Source organism: Papaver somniferum, chromosome 1, assembly GCF_003573695.1.
Source record: "Papaver somniferum cultivar HN1 chromosome 1, ASM357369v1, whole genome shotgun sequence".
In the NCBI taxonomy this organism is placed as follows: domain Eukaryota; kingdom Viridiplantae; phylum Streptophyta; class Magnoliopsida; order Ranunculales; family Papaveraceae; genus Papaver; species Papaver somniferum.
This window is the reverse complement of record NC_039358.1, coordinates 240,031,543-240,045,160: the sequence shown is the minus strand read 5'-3', so window position 1 is coordinate 240,045,160 and position 13,618 is coordinate 240,031,543. Positions and strand designations below refer to the sequence as shown.

At 35.6% G+C, this 13,618-nt stretch overlaps 2 protein-coding genes across 2 annotated transcripts; both read left to right on the top strand.

The window, feature by feature from the left end:
- Window positions 1-274: 274 nt before the first annotated feature.
- On the top strand, window positions 275-3,099 carry LOC113274185 (probable disease resistance protein At5g63020). The gene is made up of 2 exons (XM_026523656.1): window positions 275-1,412; window positions 1,544-3,099. Exons 1-2 carry the CDS (start codon window positions 365-367, stop codon window positions 3,097-3,099), a joined length of 2,604 nt encoding a protein of 867 aa, XP_026379441.1. The 5' UTR covers window positions 275-364.
- Window positions 3,100-5,216: 2,117 nt separating this feature from the next.
- LOC113274174 (probable disease resistance protein At1g15890) lies at window positions 5,217-13,504 on the top strand. Its single transcript, XM_026523647.1, has 5 exons — window positions 5,217-5,558; window positions 5,646-5,708; window positions 5,780-5,807; window positions 8,119-9,222; window positions 12,201-13,504. The coding sequence occupies exons 1-5, from the start codon at window positions 5,217-5,219 to the stop codon at window positions 13,502-13,504; spliced, it is 2,841 nt and encodes a 946-aa protein (XP_026379432.1).
- The last annotated feature ends 114 nt before the right edge of the window (window positions 13,505-13,618 follow it).

Below are 13,618 nucleotides of genomic sequence, written 5' to 3'. Positions count from 1 at the left end.
GATGAAAAAAAACAAAAGAAAAACCAATAGGTCTCATTCTTTCCCAGCAGATTAAAAAAAATCGGCCAGTCCATGCTATATGTAAAGTAACACTATAGACATACATTATTATCCTCCTATAAATTATCCTTGTCATTTCTTGTATCCATATCTGTTTGCAGTCATCCACCCCAATATCTTTCTCTTTTTTGTTTTCTTGATCGTTGCACACACATTACTCTTACAGTCTTTCTTGTAATTAGCAGCAATGGATTTTGTTAGTCCAATCATCGACATAGTCTCTCGTCTATGGAATTGTTCTGCTGCCCATAGAAATTATCTCTGTAAGCTAAAACAAAATGTAAATGCTTTAGAGAATTCTTTCATGAAACTGAAAGAACGTAGAGATGATGTGAAGGAAAGGGTTCATACTGCGGAGTCCAATCAAACAGAGCCAGCAAAACGTACCCATGAAGTTAGTGGTTGGATGCAAAGAGTGGAAATGTTGGAACAAGAAATAGAAAGCATATTACAAGAATGTGTCAAGAATGAAAGAAGAAGCTATTTTTGTTGCTGGGGTCGAAAAAATTGTTGCATTGGTTACAAACTTGGCAAGATAGTGGTGGAACTGCTGAATGATGCCGATAAGTTCTGTAATGAAGGTGTCTTCCAAGTCTTGGTTGATAAATCTCAACCCGATATTGTTCGAGAGATAGCCACAACCCAAGCTGTGGGAATAGAGTCAAATCTAGAGGAAATATGGAGTTTATTGGCCGATGAGGAAAGTCTTGAGAGAATCATAGGCTTATATGGAATGGGTGGAGTCGGAAAGACAACTCTTTTGAAGAATCTAAACAACAAGTTTCTCAAAAGAAACCATCATTTCGATAAAATCATTTGGGTTGTGGTGTCAAAGGATATAGATATTCAAAATATTCAAAAGCAGATCGGCAAGTTACTTGGGTTGTCATGGTCAGAAGAAACAAATATAGATGACAGAGCTAAAGATATAACCGAAGTGCTAAAGAACAAGAAATTTGTGTTGTTCTTAGATGATATTTGGGAAAGAGTTGATTTAGCAACCGTTGGAATTCCAGATCTAACAAAAGATTCTCAAGAAATGATCAATATTTCTAGAGTTGTCTTCACTACAAGATCTGAGTCTGTGTGTGGGCTTATGGAAGCTGATACAAAGATTAAAGTAGATTGCCTACAGTGGGGCGAAGCTTGGATTTTATTTCAAGAAAAGGTCGGACAACAAGAGTTAACAAATTGCCCAAACATACTTGAGATCGCCAAACAAGTTGCAAAAGAATGTCTTGGTCTTCCTCTAGCACTCGTTACCATTGGTCGAACTATGGCCAGCAAAACAACTCTTCCACAATGGCAATACGCTCTCACTGTTCTACAAAAATCAGCATCAGAGTTTTCAGGTATATCTAGTCAACTATTTTTCATTGCAACAAAAAATAATAATAATAATAATTAGGCTTTTACTATCTAAGGTACCAAAATTAAAATAAAAATCAAGTGTTGTTCATAAGTTGACATTTACTATTCTCAGGCATGGCGGAAGAAGTGTTAGCAAAGATGAAGTTTAGTTACGATAACTTACCTACAGAAAAGTTGAAGTCTTGCTTCTTATATTGCTCGCTATACCCAGAAGACTATTCGATTATTAAAGTTGATCTAATTAGACTTTGGATAGGAGAAGGATTCTTAGATGAAGTTTATAATGAAGGTCATGATGTTATTGAAAATCTTAAAGGTGCATGTTTGCTAGAAACTGGTTTCTTTCTAGTCAATGGAGATTCTGTGAAAATGCATGATGTAGTTCGTGATTTAGCAATTTGGATAGTCTCAGATCTTGGGGGGAAAAAAGGTAAGTATTTAACAATTCAAGCAAAAAATAAACTGAAGCTCCACAAATGGGAGAAGGCAGAGAAGATCTCTCTAGTAGGTAATGAATCAATTGGAGAACTTAATGGAGCACCAAATTGCTTGAATCTCTCAACTCTGCTACTGCAAGACAGTAAAGCACAAATTATATCTGATGATTTTTTTCGTTCTATGCCCATGCTCAAAGTTTTAGATATGTCTAAAATGGAAATCAGCGATTGCAACAAACTCCCAGCAAGTATTTTTTCACTCACGGAATTACAATATTTTGACCTGTCATTTGTCTATTGCAAGCATATTTATATTGATCTAAGTCCAGGGACTTTGGTTTGTCTTACAAAGTTAAAAATGTTGAACTTTTATTGTTCAAATACATTCAATTGGGAAGTAGAAGGTGGACCAAGCCTCAGCGAGTTAGAATGCTTAAACGATTTAAATTATCTCGGAATAAAGATAGGGACTAGTCATGCTCTTCAAAGATTGGCAAGTAGTCACAAACTGCAATTGTGCACAAATTTGTTACAAATTTACAGATGTCAGGATATCACAACCCTGGTTTTATCACCGTTGTCTTTACCAGCGGCTTCACCAATATCATCATTAGTTAGTTTAGGAAACATGGTTGGTTTGAAAACACTTCAGCTCGACTGTTGCTGGAGGTTAGAAGAGTTGAGAATCGTGAGTTGGGTAGGTATGGAAGATAAGGCTACTTTGTTCACAAGTTTGGAGATACTTCAACTTTTTGACATGCCAGAGTTAAAGATTGCGTGGCATGTGGCTCAACAGTCGTTGTTTTGCTTTGTGAACCTTAAACAAGTAAGTATATGGTGTTGTCCTAAACTAAAGGATGTAACATGGTTGATATATGCTCAAAATCTTGAAACACTTGATTTGGAATATTTGGATGGATTAGAAGAGATAATTTCTGATGGCCTTGCAGCCAAAGAGAAGTTAAAAACTACGTTTTCGAGACTCAATAGTCTGAGTTTCTTTAACATTCCAAAACTAAAGAGAATATGTAACCATAATGTTGAGTTCCTTTGCTTGGAGCATATTGAAGTGAACCGGTGTCCAGAATTGAAGAAGCTGCCATTTAACACCAATAGTGTGATCCCCCGGACTTTAGGGAAGATTGAAGGAGATAAGAAATGGTGGGAAAGCCTAGAATGGGAAGATGAAGCCACTAAATCTAATCTTGCTCCTTATTTTTGTGAAACTTGATATTATTTATAAGTATGTATCAACTAGTTGTTTGATTTTAATATTAATTAAGTTTTAATTTAGTTTGGGAAATTCAATTTACTTTTACTTTTGTGTTTCTAGCTAGTTTGTAGTTACAAGAAAATTTGAAACCACCGGGTGTATCTTTAGTTTTGCAATTTAAAATCCTGGACTTGTCTCGGACAACCCTGAACCTTGCAACGTAGCAAGCTGGGTTTCACAGTTAGTTGTATCTTTCAACTGCTTCATATATGAGTGTTTCTGTAACCAGAGTCCATAAGTTACCAGATCTTTTCATGGTGTAGTGGCTTCGGTATGTAGCTGGACAACATGAGTATCTAATTAATCTAAGACTAGTCTAGACCCATTCTTTACATATATACTGTTGTTTCTTGGGAAAATTGGGGATATCGACTGTCATCTTGGATATATGCCCCAAAATCGACACATTTATGATAAATTGACTATTTAACAGTTCCTTGACGAAACCGTTACTTTGGGACATATTCCCGAAAACTGGAATCATGTGGCATATCCCGATTTTGGGGAACATCACCAATATTCCCTTGTTTCTTTGAGTGACATGGAACTTAAAAAGTTTTCAGTACTTTAAAAAGAAAGGTGTTCTTCTATATACCCCAAAAATACTAACGGTACCCCTTTATTTGTGTACCCTCTATGTTAATCTTCCTACCCCATTAAAATTATTTATTTAGCGTACCCCCGATAAATCACCGATATCTATTCTTCCACCACTAATTTGAGAAACAAAAATATTATCCTTTCTTTTCTCTATCTTCTAAATAGTGGAGCTATAGTTGTGAGTAATCTCACAACCACACCCTTAATAAAAAGTATAGCACAATCTAAGTAATCTCCATGAGAATTATAAGAACATTTATTAAGATCTTCAAATTGGATACAAAGTAATAAAGAAATCCTAACTTGCTCTCCAAATAATCTTTCTCTCTCTCATAAATATCTTGTCTAAACTCTCAAAAAGATCTCTCTCAATATAAGGTCGCTCGGCTCCTTATATAGGAGTTTACATAGTGGAGGACAGCTAATAAAGCCCCTAATTTCGGATATGACGTGCGTCAATGTCGCGTGGACTTTATCTTTGACGCACGACTTCTTTACTATCGCACGACTCTTCACACTTTATTCGTGATTACGCGGTTGTCTTCGCCCTTTCTTGATGATCATTATTTTGCATGCTTACTTGGTGTGCAGTATTTTGTATCCACATTTTTCCTCTTCTCATACCGTTCTTTTGATAAAGAGAACGGTATCAGAATTTCCAATTTATTCTTCCGCATCCGTGCACCTTTTCGTATTCTTCTCTGCCGACATATTCCCCTGATTTAGGCATGACAACTTACGCATGTCCTTTCAACCATTCATTATCTGACACGTCTCTTATAACCGCCTCTTCCTATTCGTTCACTTTTAATCATCGCATTATGGAGTAAATCTCTTGGGAATCGGGAGTAAATCTCTTATTTACTCTCAATCGTTTTCTTCTTTTTACTCTTCTTCCTTTTCTCTTCGACTCTTATTTTCTTCTGCCGCTGCTCTTCTGGTTTGATTAAACCCTCGAGTTGATTATCATCTTTTCCTGTTTCATCATTTTTCCCTTTTTCTTTTTTCATTTTCGCACTTTATTTCTTACTTCTTGTATCTTGATCATCCTAATCCCGATCAATTTGATCATCTTTGATTATCCTCATTCCCATACTCCTTCCAAAAAATTCCTCAAGCTGGTTGGAAGAACGAAAAAGAACTTAAAAGATTAAAGACCGAGTTCGGTCAGAGAGGCTTCTCATTATCCACCCCTCCCGGATCAAAACCTTCTTCTTCACTTGGCCCTGAATGGTTTTCGCTCGATCAGTGGAATGACTAAAAAATTATTATTTCAGTGGGACAACTTCTCGCTGGTGTTCCTGTTCCCCTTTATAATCTTTAAACCCCTCTCTTCTATGAGATTCTTTCTGATGCGAGATTTTCGTGTGGAATATTCCAATTGAGTGGTCATTGTATCAGGATAGTCATGGAGTTCGCTCGTCGTGCGGCAGGGTTGGAATCTATTTACCCAATAGAAGTAAGAAAACCCGAACATGCCCATAGTGAGATTAATCCCCGCAGATTATACAGTTAAGAATTTCTTCAAGAACTATGAAGTTTCCATTTTGAAGAATGAATCATATAAATGGGGTATTCGCTTGACAAGAAAGGATGGTATCACTGAGAATGAAAGAATCATGCGAGATGTTGATTTTCATGACCCTACTAATAACTCCGCTAGTAAGTCAAAAGATACTCGTTGGGTGGAGTATCCTATTGTCTTGGCTGGTCCCCACATATCTGGTAGAGACGAAAATGGTTTAACTCTTCCGCTTCCTGCGGATTTTTCCGCTTACAATCCTTGGGTGTTCAGGTGGACTGAGGAACTTGACGTTGTATGCTACTTTTAGCTTCGCCTTTCTATTAACTATCCATGTATTGTTTTATCCTGAACCTACTATTTATTTTTATTTTGTTTTCAGGCTGCGAAATTGAAGAAGAAGGCTAAGAAAACGTCTCAAGTGTCACCTTCGCAGGATAATGAAGTAAGAAATACTCTTTGTTTAATTCTAACAATATTGTTGCCTCTATTTCTTATCTCTCATTATTCTCGTAGGTGGAAGCTGTAGGTGCTAAGGGTAAGGGTAAGATTTGCTATAAGAAGACCGCTTCCAAATCTTCTTCCCAGACACATCGGGAAAAATAGTAATCTACAACTGTAGATTGACAACTCGTAATTCTAAAGTTGTAAAAGGTTGCATGTTTTACAACTTTTTCCAAAAAAAAAGTTTTCAAAGTGTTTCCAACAAGATATTGGGATAAAAATTAATTGTGCTACAACTACAAGGGCTAATCATAAATAGAGATGGGCTAATTACTAATATTGAAAAAATTACCTATACAAAATTTTTATCAAACTAAAATTAGGGACCGGCTATAGCCCGGGTTAGCCCATTGCTAGGCCCGTCCCTGCCTGAGAGGCCATCCGACTTGTACTTCCCTATAAGTCTCCTCTAGCTCTAAGGTAGTAGTTAGAAAATAAGTTAATGAAAGTACCTTCAAGAAAGAACTCACCATTTCGACTAGGTGTCCACACGTATATCTTGGGTCATAAGTTTCCAGTGTGTGTATTTGCAGACAGACATTCATTGATACTTCTCAATGTACACCAAGCAAGCTAATATCCATACCTTCGAACCTATAGAGGCTGCACTACACTTCTGTATTATGTAAGGACAACTTTAGTATCTTACAAGATTGTTTTCTTCAATATCGGACCCAAATTAGGCATACTCTTTCGCAAAAGATCATTCTACCCTTATGCATAGAACACATATATCCACAAAGAGAAACCAAAGTAAAGCCTAGGAATCACTTTGGAATGCCAGAACTGCAATATTTCTATGGCAATACGAGATCATCTTAAACTAAGTTTTCAAGCATAGGATATCACTTTTTTTTTTTGAAATTTTCGATTACTTCTAAAAGTTCAAAGATCTGTATCGCTATATAGGTCATCACATATATAGTTACAAGATTTTGGGACTATTATCCTTCTCAGAAAAGAGGTCCTTGACAATTGAATAAATGATCTGCACGTACTACAAGGCCTGGACATGGATGAGTAGATGAGATGCTCATGGTACAAGGCGTGAGATGTAGCTGCAACCATTCATACATCCAACATATGCATTGCCCCATCTTTGTCCTCTCTTGGCCAACTATTTTCTCTTTTGTGATAAACCAAAAAATGAATTTCCTTTGCTTGAAAACTAGTTTTACTGGAATGATCTATATTGCAAAAGAAGATTGCAGTTCTGGTTCTAAAGCGATACCTTTGCTTTATTTTGCTTTCTCTTTGTCGATATATGTGATCCTATGCTGTAATTGCAACGTGATCTCTTCTGGAAGAGTGATTTCCAAATGGGAATCGCCAGTCCCTAATTATGAGTCTGATCATGACAATGTTTTATCATTTTCCAAAACATGGTGTTGGAAGATCACAAAATTGCAGGGTTAATTTTGTGTTTAATTTGCAACTCATTTTCAGCACATGCGGTGCTCCGAGAGCAGTAATGGTATCCTAAGCTTATAATTTTAACCATAGATGATGCGTCATGATCTTTTGCAATAAGAGAAACATTATGTGGGTCCTACATAATGAGGACAAATAGAAGAACATGTTTTCTACATTCATCAAGAATGAGGAGACAATGAGTGATGTATTTGAAGAAAACAACTCAAGAAATTTTGATGTTGCCGACTTTTTTCTTTTGAGTACAATGAAATTGGCAAGGCACATGCTGGCAGGCGGGGATCCCTTTTTGATGTTATATATGTCCTTTTGGTAGAATAAGAAACACGAGTTTGGAACTAAGATCGTTATATCATCATCCAAAGCCCTTTGCCTCTGTACTGCAGTGATATCCGCAAATAGTAGAAACACTAGCCAGTTGTTTTGATTCATTTCTGCCAGAAAATTTTTGGATCCAAAGATACCTTTTTTTCACCACAGTACGTAATAAACAGTTATACCTAGCTAACATTTTACCGTCACCCAACCAAAAGAACACAAGTAAAAACTCTCCAATTTCTATTTTGCAAAAGATTAATTAGTCCAGACTTTTCAAATATATATATGGGGAACATGTATATTGGCTAAGCTAGAGAAAGAAAAAGATGACGCGTCACTTTCAAAGGCCATTTACCAAAAAAGAATAAGGTTCGGCCAGAGAAAGCAAAAGATAAGATATTACGTGAAACATACCAATAACTTTTTTTTCTTTCCCAGCACATGAGAAGCAAAATATGCGAGGCCCGGCTATATATACGCACACGTTGTTATCCTCCTATAAATTTATCCTAGCCATCTCTTTTATCCATATCAGTTCTCAATCATCTACCCCAATACCTTTTTCTTTCCCCTGATCATTACCTTACACATTACTCTTTCAGTCTTAATTTGCTTATTATCAGAAGCAATGGATTTTGTTACTCCCATCATCGACATAATCTCACGTCTATGGAATTGTTCTGCTACACATAGAAATTATCTCTTTGAGCTAAAACAAAATTTAAATGCTTTAGAGAGTTCCTTCACGAAACTGAAAGATCGAAGAGATGATGTGAAGGCAAGGGTTCGTACTGCGGAGTCAAACCCAATGGAGCCAGCAAAACGTACCCATGAAGTTAGTGGTTGGCTCCAAAGAGTAGAAACCTTGGAACAAGAAATAGAAAACATACTGCAACAAGGTATCAGGAATGAAGGAGAAAGCTATTTTAGGTTCTGGGGTCAAAAAAACTGTTGTAATGGTTACAAACTTGGTAAGATAGTGGTGGAAAAGCTAAACAATGCCAACAAATTCTGGAATGAAGGTGTCTTCCAAGTCTTGGTTGATAAATCTGAAGCCGATGTTGTTCGAGAGATGTCCACAAACCGAGTTGTGGCAATGGAGTCAAAGTTGGAGGAAATATGGAAGTTGTTGGCTGATGAGGAAAGTCTTGTGAGAATTATCGGCGTTCATGGAATGGGTGGAGTCGGAAAAACAACTCTTCTGAAGAATGTAAACAATGAGTTTCTGAAAAGAAACCATCATTTTGATAAAGTCATTTGGGTTGTGGTTTCTCAAGTTTTAAACATTAAAATTATTCAAAAACAAATGGGGAAGTCACTCGGGTTGTCATGGTCAGAGGAAACAAATATATATGATAGAGCCTTTGATATAATGCAAGTGTTAAAGAAGAAAAGTTTTGTGTTGTTGTTGGATGATATATGGGAAAGAGTTGATTTACAAATAATTGGGATTCCAAATGTCAAAATTACAACTCAAGAACTAACCAAGTCTAGAGTTATATTCACTACCAGATCGGAGTCTGTGTGTGGGTTTATGCAAGCTGATGAGATTATCAAAGTAACTTGTTTAGATTGGGATGATTCGTGGCTTCTTTTTCAACAAAATGTCAGCGAAAGAGCGCTAAGTTTCCATCCAGAAGTATCAGAGCTTGCTATAAAAGTTGCGAAAGAATGTCTAGGTCTTCCTCTAGCACTAGTAACTATTGGTCAAGCCATGGCTAGCAAAAAGACTCTCCAAGAGTGACAACACGCACATGCTGTTCTGCGAAAATCTGCGTCAGAGTTTCCAGGTACGTCTAACCATTACCATGATTTCAGGCTTTAAAAACCTTCTTTAATTTAGTCTCTAATCCGCATAATTTAAGTGTTTGTTGCTCTTTTCGGAATTACTGCACTTAGTTACTGATGTTTTTGGTGGCAAATCTAGGAGACATGTTGAGTGCAATATGTTGGAATTTCAGCTCCTTAACCTTTAAGCTTTACCACTAAACATCATAGAAGCTAACTACATGCTGAGACTTGAAACTAGTATTAGCATACTCAACAACTCACTGAAAACATCACCATATATAGCAAGAATATTACACACAGTTCATATCAAAACAGGTTATTGTACAAGGAAATGGAACACACAAGACACATAAACTTTCATGACTTATTATCAACTTCTATTTCCTCACATTACTTTATGATGGGTGAAAACAAATTTGCTTTTAAAGAAAACTTGTGAGGCTAGAAGAGAGTCCTGCCCACATGTCACTCCAACCTTTCCATCATGAGTTGGAGGACACCTTATGGCTACATTGGACACCTCATATGACATGTCAAGCTAGTTGACATGTCATGCTAAGCTTTAACCTTATCTAGCATTAACCTTAAGCTAGTCTTTAATGCATGATTAATACTATAAACATGCCTTAATGCGGAATAAGACTAATCTGACTTAATTTAATCTAAACAAGCATTACTTTAACCATAAGGGATTTGTTTGGTAAAACACAAAAATTCTAACTATCTCCCACTTGTGTAAGCAACAAAACATTTTTAAAACTTTTTATGCCAACCGCACACTCGAGTCAAATAGTATGCTAGCATTCGACTATAGAGACTCAGCCCTTGTATTCAAAAAGTGTAAGGCGTTTCTACAATCAGAAAACTAGACGGCCAATTATTCCCAAGTAAAACATTTTATTTTTCAAAACCGAAAAAAAAATTATTGTCTTAACTTTACGCCAAAACCAAACTTAACTTGAAAACTTCATTTGGCTTAGCCTTATGTCAACTGAATTGCACTTGTAACTTTATTGGCTTAGCTTAGCCATACAAGCAGCACTACATATGCTCTTATGCCACCCGCTTTTTCTCCTTAATGATATCCCCATTGTCTTGCTCGAATTAAGAACTATGCTCGTATTCTAATGAGACCAAGAACTTTAGGACATTGATGATATCGAATGAGAACCATATTTCTTACCAGAAATTACTTTATGAGTATATACACCTTACAAAAGTAAGGAAACAAACATGATGATAAAACCATAAACATCATATTCCCATTAACTTCAAGCACAACACATAACACATGCTTTATCTCAAACTAGAGACTATTTTATAAGCATACAAACCTTATAAGAATAAGAGAATGATGATAAACAAGCTAAAAACACCACTCCCACTGAATTTCAGATTCAAACACAACATGGAATAAACTTGATGATAAACCACAATCACAATTCCACTGAAATTCATATTCACACAATACACACATGCTTATTATCACTTTATACAGCTATAACATAACCCAAGTAAATAGCATGTAAATAAGCAAAACAATAACATATTAAACTCAAAAACAAGACTCTGTATCATCGCAAATCACCTTTGGGCAGAAATTACGACATACAATGAGTCCTAATAAGTTTAAGAATAAATTCTCATATGAAAAGCTTTTACTCATATGAGACTTGATTCACATTAAATTTCATAAACACAAAACATCTTTGGGCAATATTCGTTTTTACAATTTCTGAATGAATCAAAACAAACCACCACAATCACATAAGTCTCATTAAAACACTTCCACATACTCTCAAATCATCCCTTTGGAAACACTTAATCGAGTAATGAAAGCTACAGATTGTACAAGCTACAATTTCTCAAAACAATAAAAATCCAGACCTTGTACTTGAACAGAAAACACTATTTTGAGAAGTCCAAATCCATTGCATATGTGAACAAACCTTGATTGTGATACACGAATCTTCTACAACTTCTCCAATACTTGTTATACCGATTTTAAAACCCCACAACATCAAGTATGAAGTATCGAATCACCACATATGAGAAGAACTACAACCTTAGAAGGAAAATAATCCAAAATCTCAACCATACAATCATCAGCTAGCTGTTGAATATGTTATAACTAAGTGAAATAGAAGTTGAATGTTGGAATTCCAGCTCCTAAACCTTTATGCTTTACCACTAAACATCATATAAGCTAACTACATGCTGAAATTAGACTTGAAACTAGTATTATTAGCATACTCAACAACTCACTAAAAACAACACCATATGAAACAAGAATAATACATATAGGTCATATCAAAACAGGTTATTGTACAAGGAAATAGAACACACAAGACACTTAAACTTTTGTGACTTATTATCAACTTCTATTTCCTCATATTAATTTTTGATGGATGAAACGGACTTGTTTTTAAAGAAAATTAACTTGTGAGGCTAGAAGAGAGTCCTAGTCATGCTTGCCACATGTCACTCCAACCTTTCCATCATGAGTTGGAGGACACCTCATATGACATGTCAAGCTAGTTGACATGTGATGCTAAGCTTAATCTTATCTAGCATTAACCTTAAGCTAGTCTTTAATGCATGATTAACACCATAAACATGCCTTAATGCGGATTAAGATTAATCCGACTTAACTTAATCTAAACAAGCATTAGTTTAACCATATGGGATTTGTTGCGCAAAACACAAAAAAGTCTAACACAATCTAGCTAAAGAAAATTTAGTAGTTCATATATTTTGAAATTATGTTTTGACAAGTGTTTTTTTGAAATAGGGTTTTGATAAGTTTTATATATAAGTAAAATATATTTATTTAAATCTAGTAGTTCATATATATTTAAATCAAATCTAAATCTTCCGCATTACGTGTTGTCAGGTATGAAGGATAGAGTATTAGCAATATTGAAGTTCAGCTATGATAACTTGGAAAATGAAAAAATGAGGTCTTGTTTCTTATATTTCTCGTTATACCCAGAAAACTATGCAATTCAAAAAGAAGAAGTAATTAAACTTTGGATAGGAGAAGGATTCTTAGATGAAGTGGATGATATAAATGAAGTCTATAACGAAGGTCATGATGTTATTGAAAGTCTCAGAAGTGCATGTTTGTTAGATAGTGGGAATAGTAAAAATGAGGTCAAGATGCATGACGTAGTTCGTAGTTTGGCAATTTGGATAGCCTCGGACCTTGGAAGAAAAAAAGGTAAGTACTTAACTCATACGATCCATGATATAGTTTACAGATGTGAAAAGGCAGAGAAGATCTGTATGGTAGATCATAAATATGGTGCAGTTTTTTATGGAAAACCAAATTGGTTGAATCTCTCAACTCTATTGCTTCAAAGAAGTAACCTGAATGGTATGTCTAACGACTTTTTTCAATTTATGCCGATGCTGAAAGTTTTAGATATGTGTGGTACAAGTATCAATAAGCTCCCAGAAAGTATTTTTTCTCTGAAGGAATTACAGTATTTAGATCTATCATATGTATCTGGTGTAACTGAACTAACTTGGGGGTCTCTAGTTTCACTTCCAAAATTAAAAGTGCTCGACTTATTTAATACAAGCGTATTCAACTGGGAAAGAGGATCAAGAATAAGCGAATTGGAAAGCTTGAAAGATTTATATTATCTCGGAATCAACCTACAAACAGATCTTGCTCTTCAAATATTAGTAAGTAGTCAAATATTGTGTCTATGCACAAACTGGTTAAAATTGTTTCATTGTGCCGGTTTGAAAACCCTCGTTTTATCACAGCCGTCTTTTCCACCATCATCACAAATATCACTAGTGGTTAGTCTGGCAAACATGGTTCGTTTAAAAACACTTGATCTGGAAAGGTGTTTTAATTTAGAAGAGTTAAGAATCGTGAATCGGGTAGGTATGGAAGAACATACGGTTAATTTGTTCACAACTTTGGAGACATTTAGCATGGATGGCATGCTGAAGTTTAAGATTGTGCTAGATGTGCCTCCACGGTCGAGGTTCTGCTTTGCGAACCTTAAATATGTAAGTATTAGGAGATGTCCAGAATTGAAGAAGGTAATGTTTAACACCAATACTGTGATCCTTCAGACATTAAAGAAGATTGAAGGAGAGAAGCAATGGTGGGAAAGCCTAGAATGGGAAGATGAAACCACCAAATCTAATCTTGCTCCTTATTTTCGTGAATCTAATTAGCAATTTGTAAATATGCATTGGTAGTGCAAGTTGTACTTGCAGCATGATTTATTTTTTTTCCAATTCCAATTCACATCTCTAGCTAAATTTGTTATGTACTCATTATTAAGATGA

What these genes read in the sequence shown, in the direction of transcription:
- LOC113274185 (XM_026523656.1), top strand. Translation starts at nt 365, where the DNA reads ATGAAACTGAAAGAACGTAGAGATGATGTGAAGGAAAGGGTTCATACT. An exon ending in ATCAGCATCAGAGTTTTCAG is followed by an intron (nt 1,413 to 1,543) that starts GTATATCTAGTC and finishes TACTATTCTCAG; the next exon opens with GCATGGCGGAAGAAGTGTTA.
- LOC113274174 (XM_026523647.1), top strand. Translation starts at nt 5,217, where the DNA reads ATGCCCATAGTGAGATTAATCCCCGCAGATTATACAGTTAAGAATTTC. An exon ending in GGACTGAGGAACTTGACGTT is followed by an intron (nt 5,559 to 5,645) that starts GTATGCTACTTT and finishes TTTTGTTTTCAG; the next exon opens with GCTGCGAAATTGAAGAAGAA. An exon ending in TCTAGCACTAGTAACTATTG is followed by an intron (nt 9,223 to 12,200) that starts GTCAAGCCATGG and finishes ACGTGTTGTCAG; the next exon opens with GTATGAAGGATAGAGTATTA.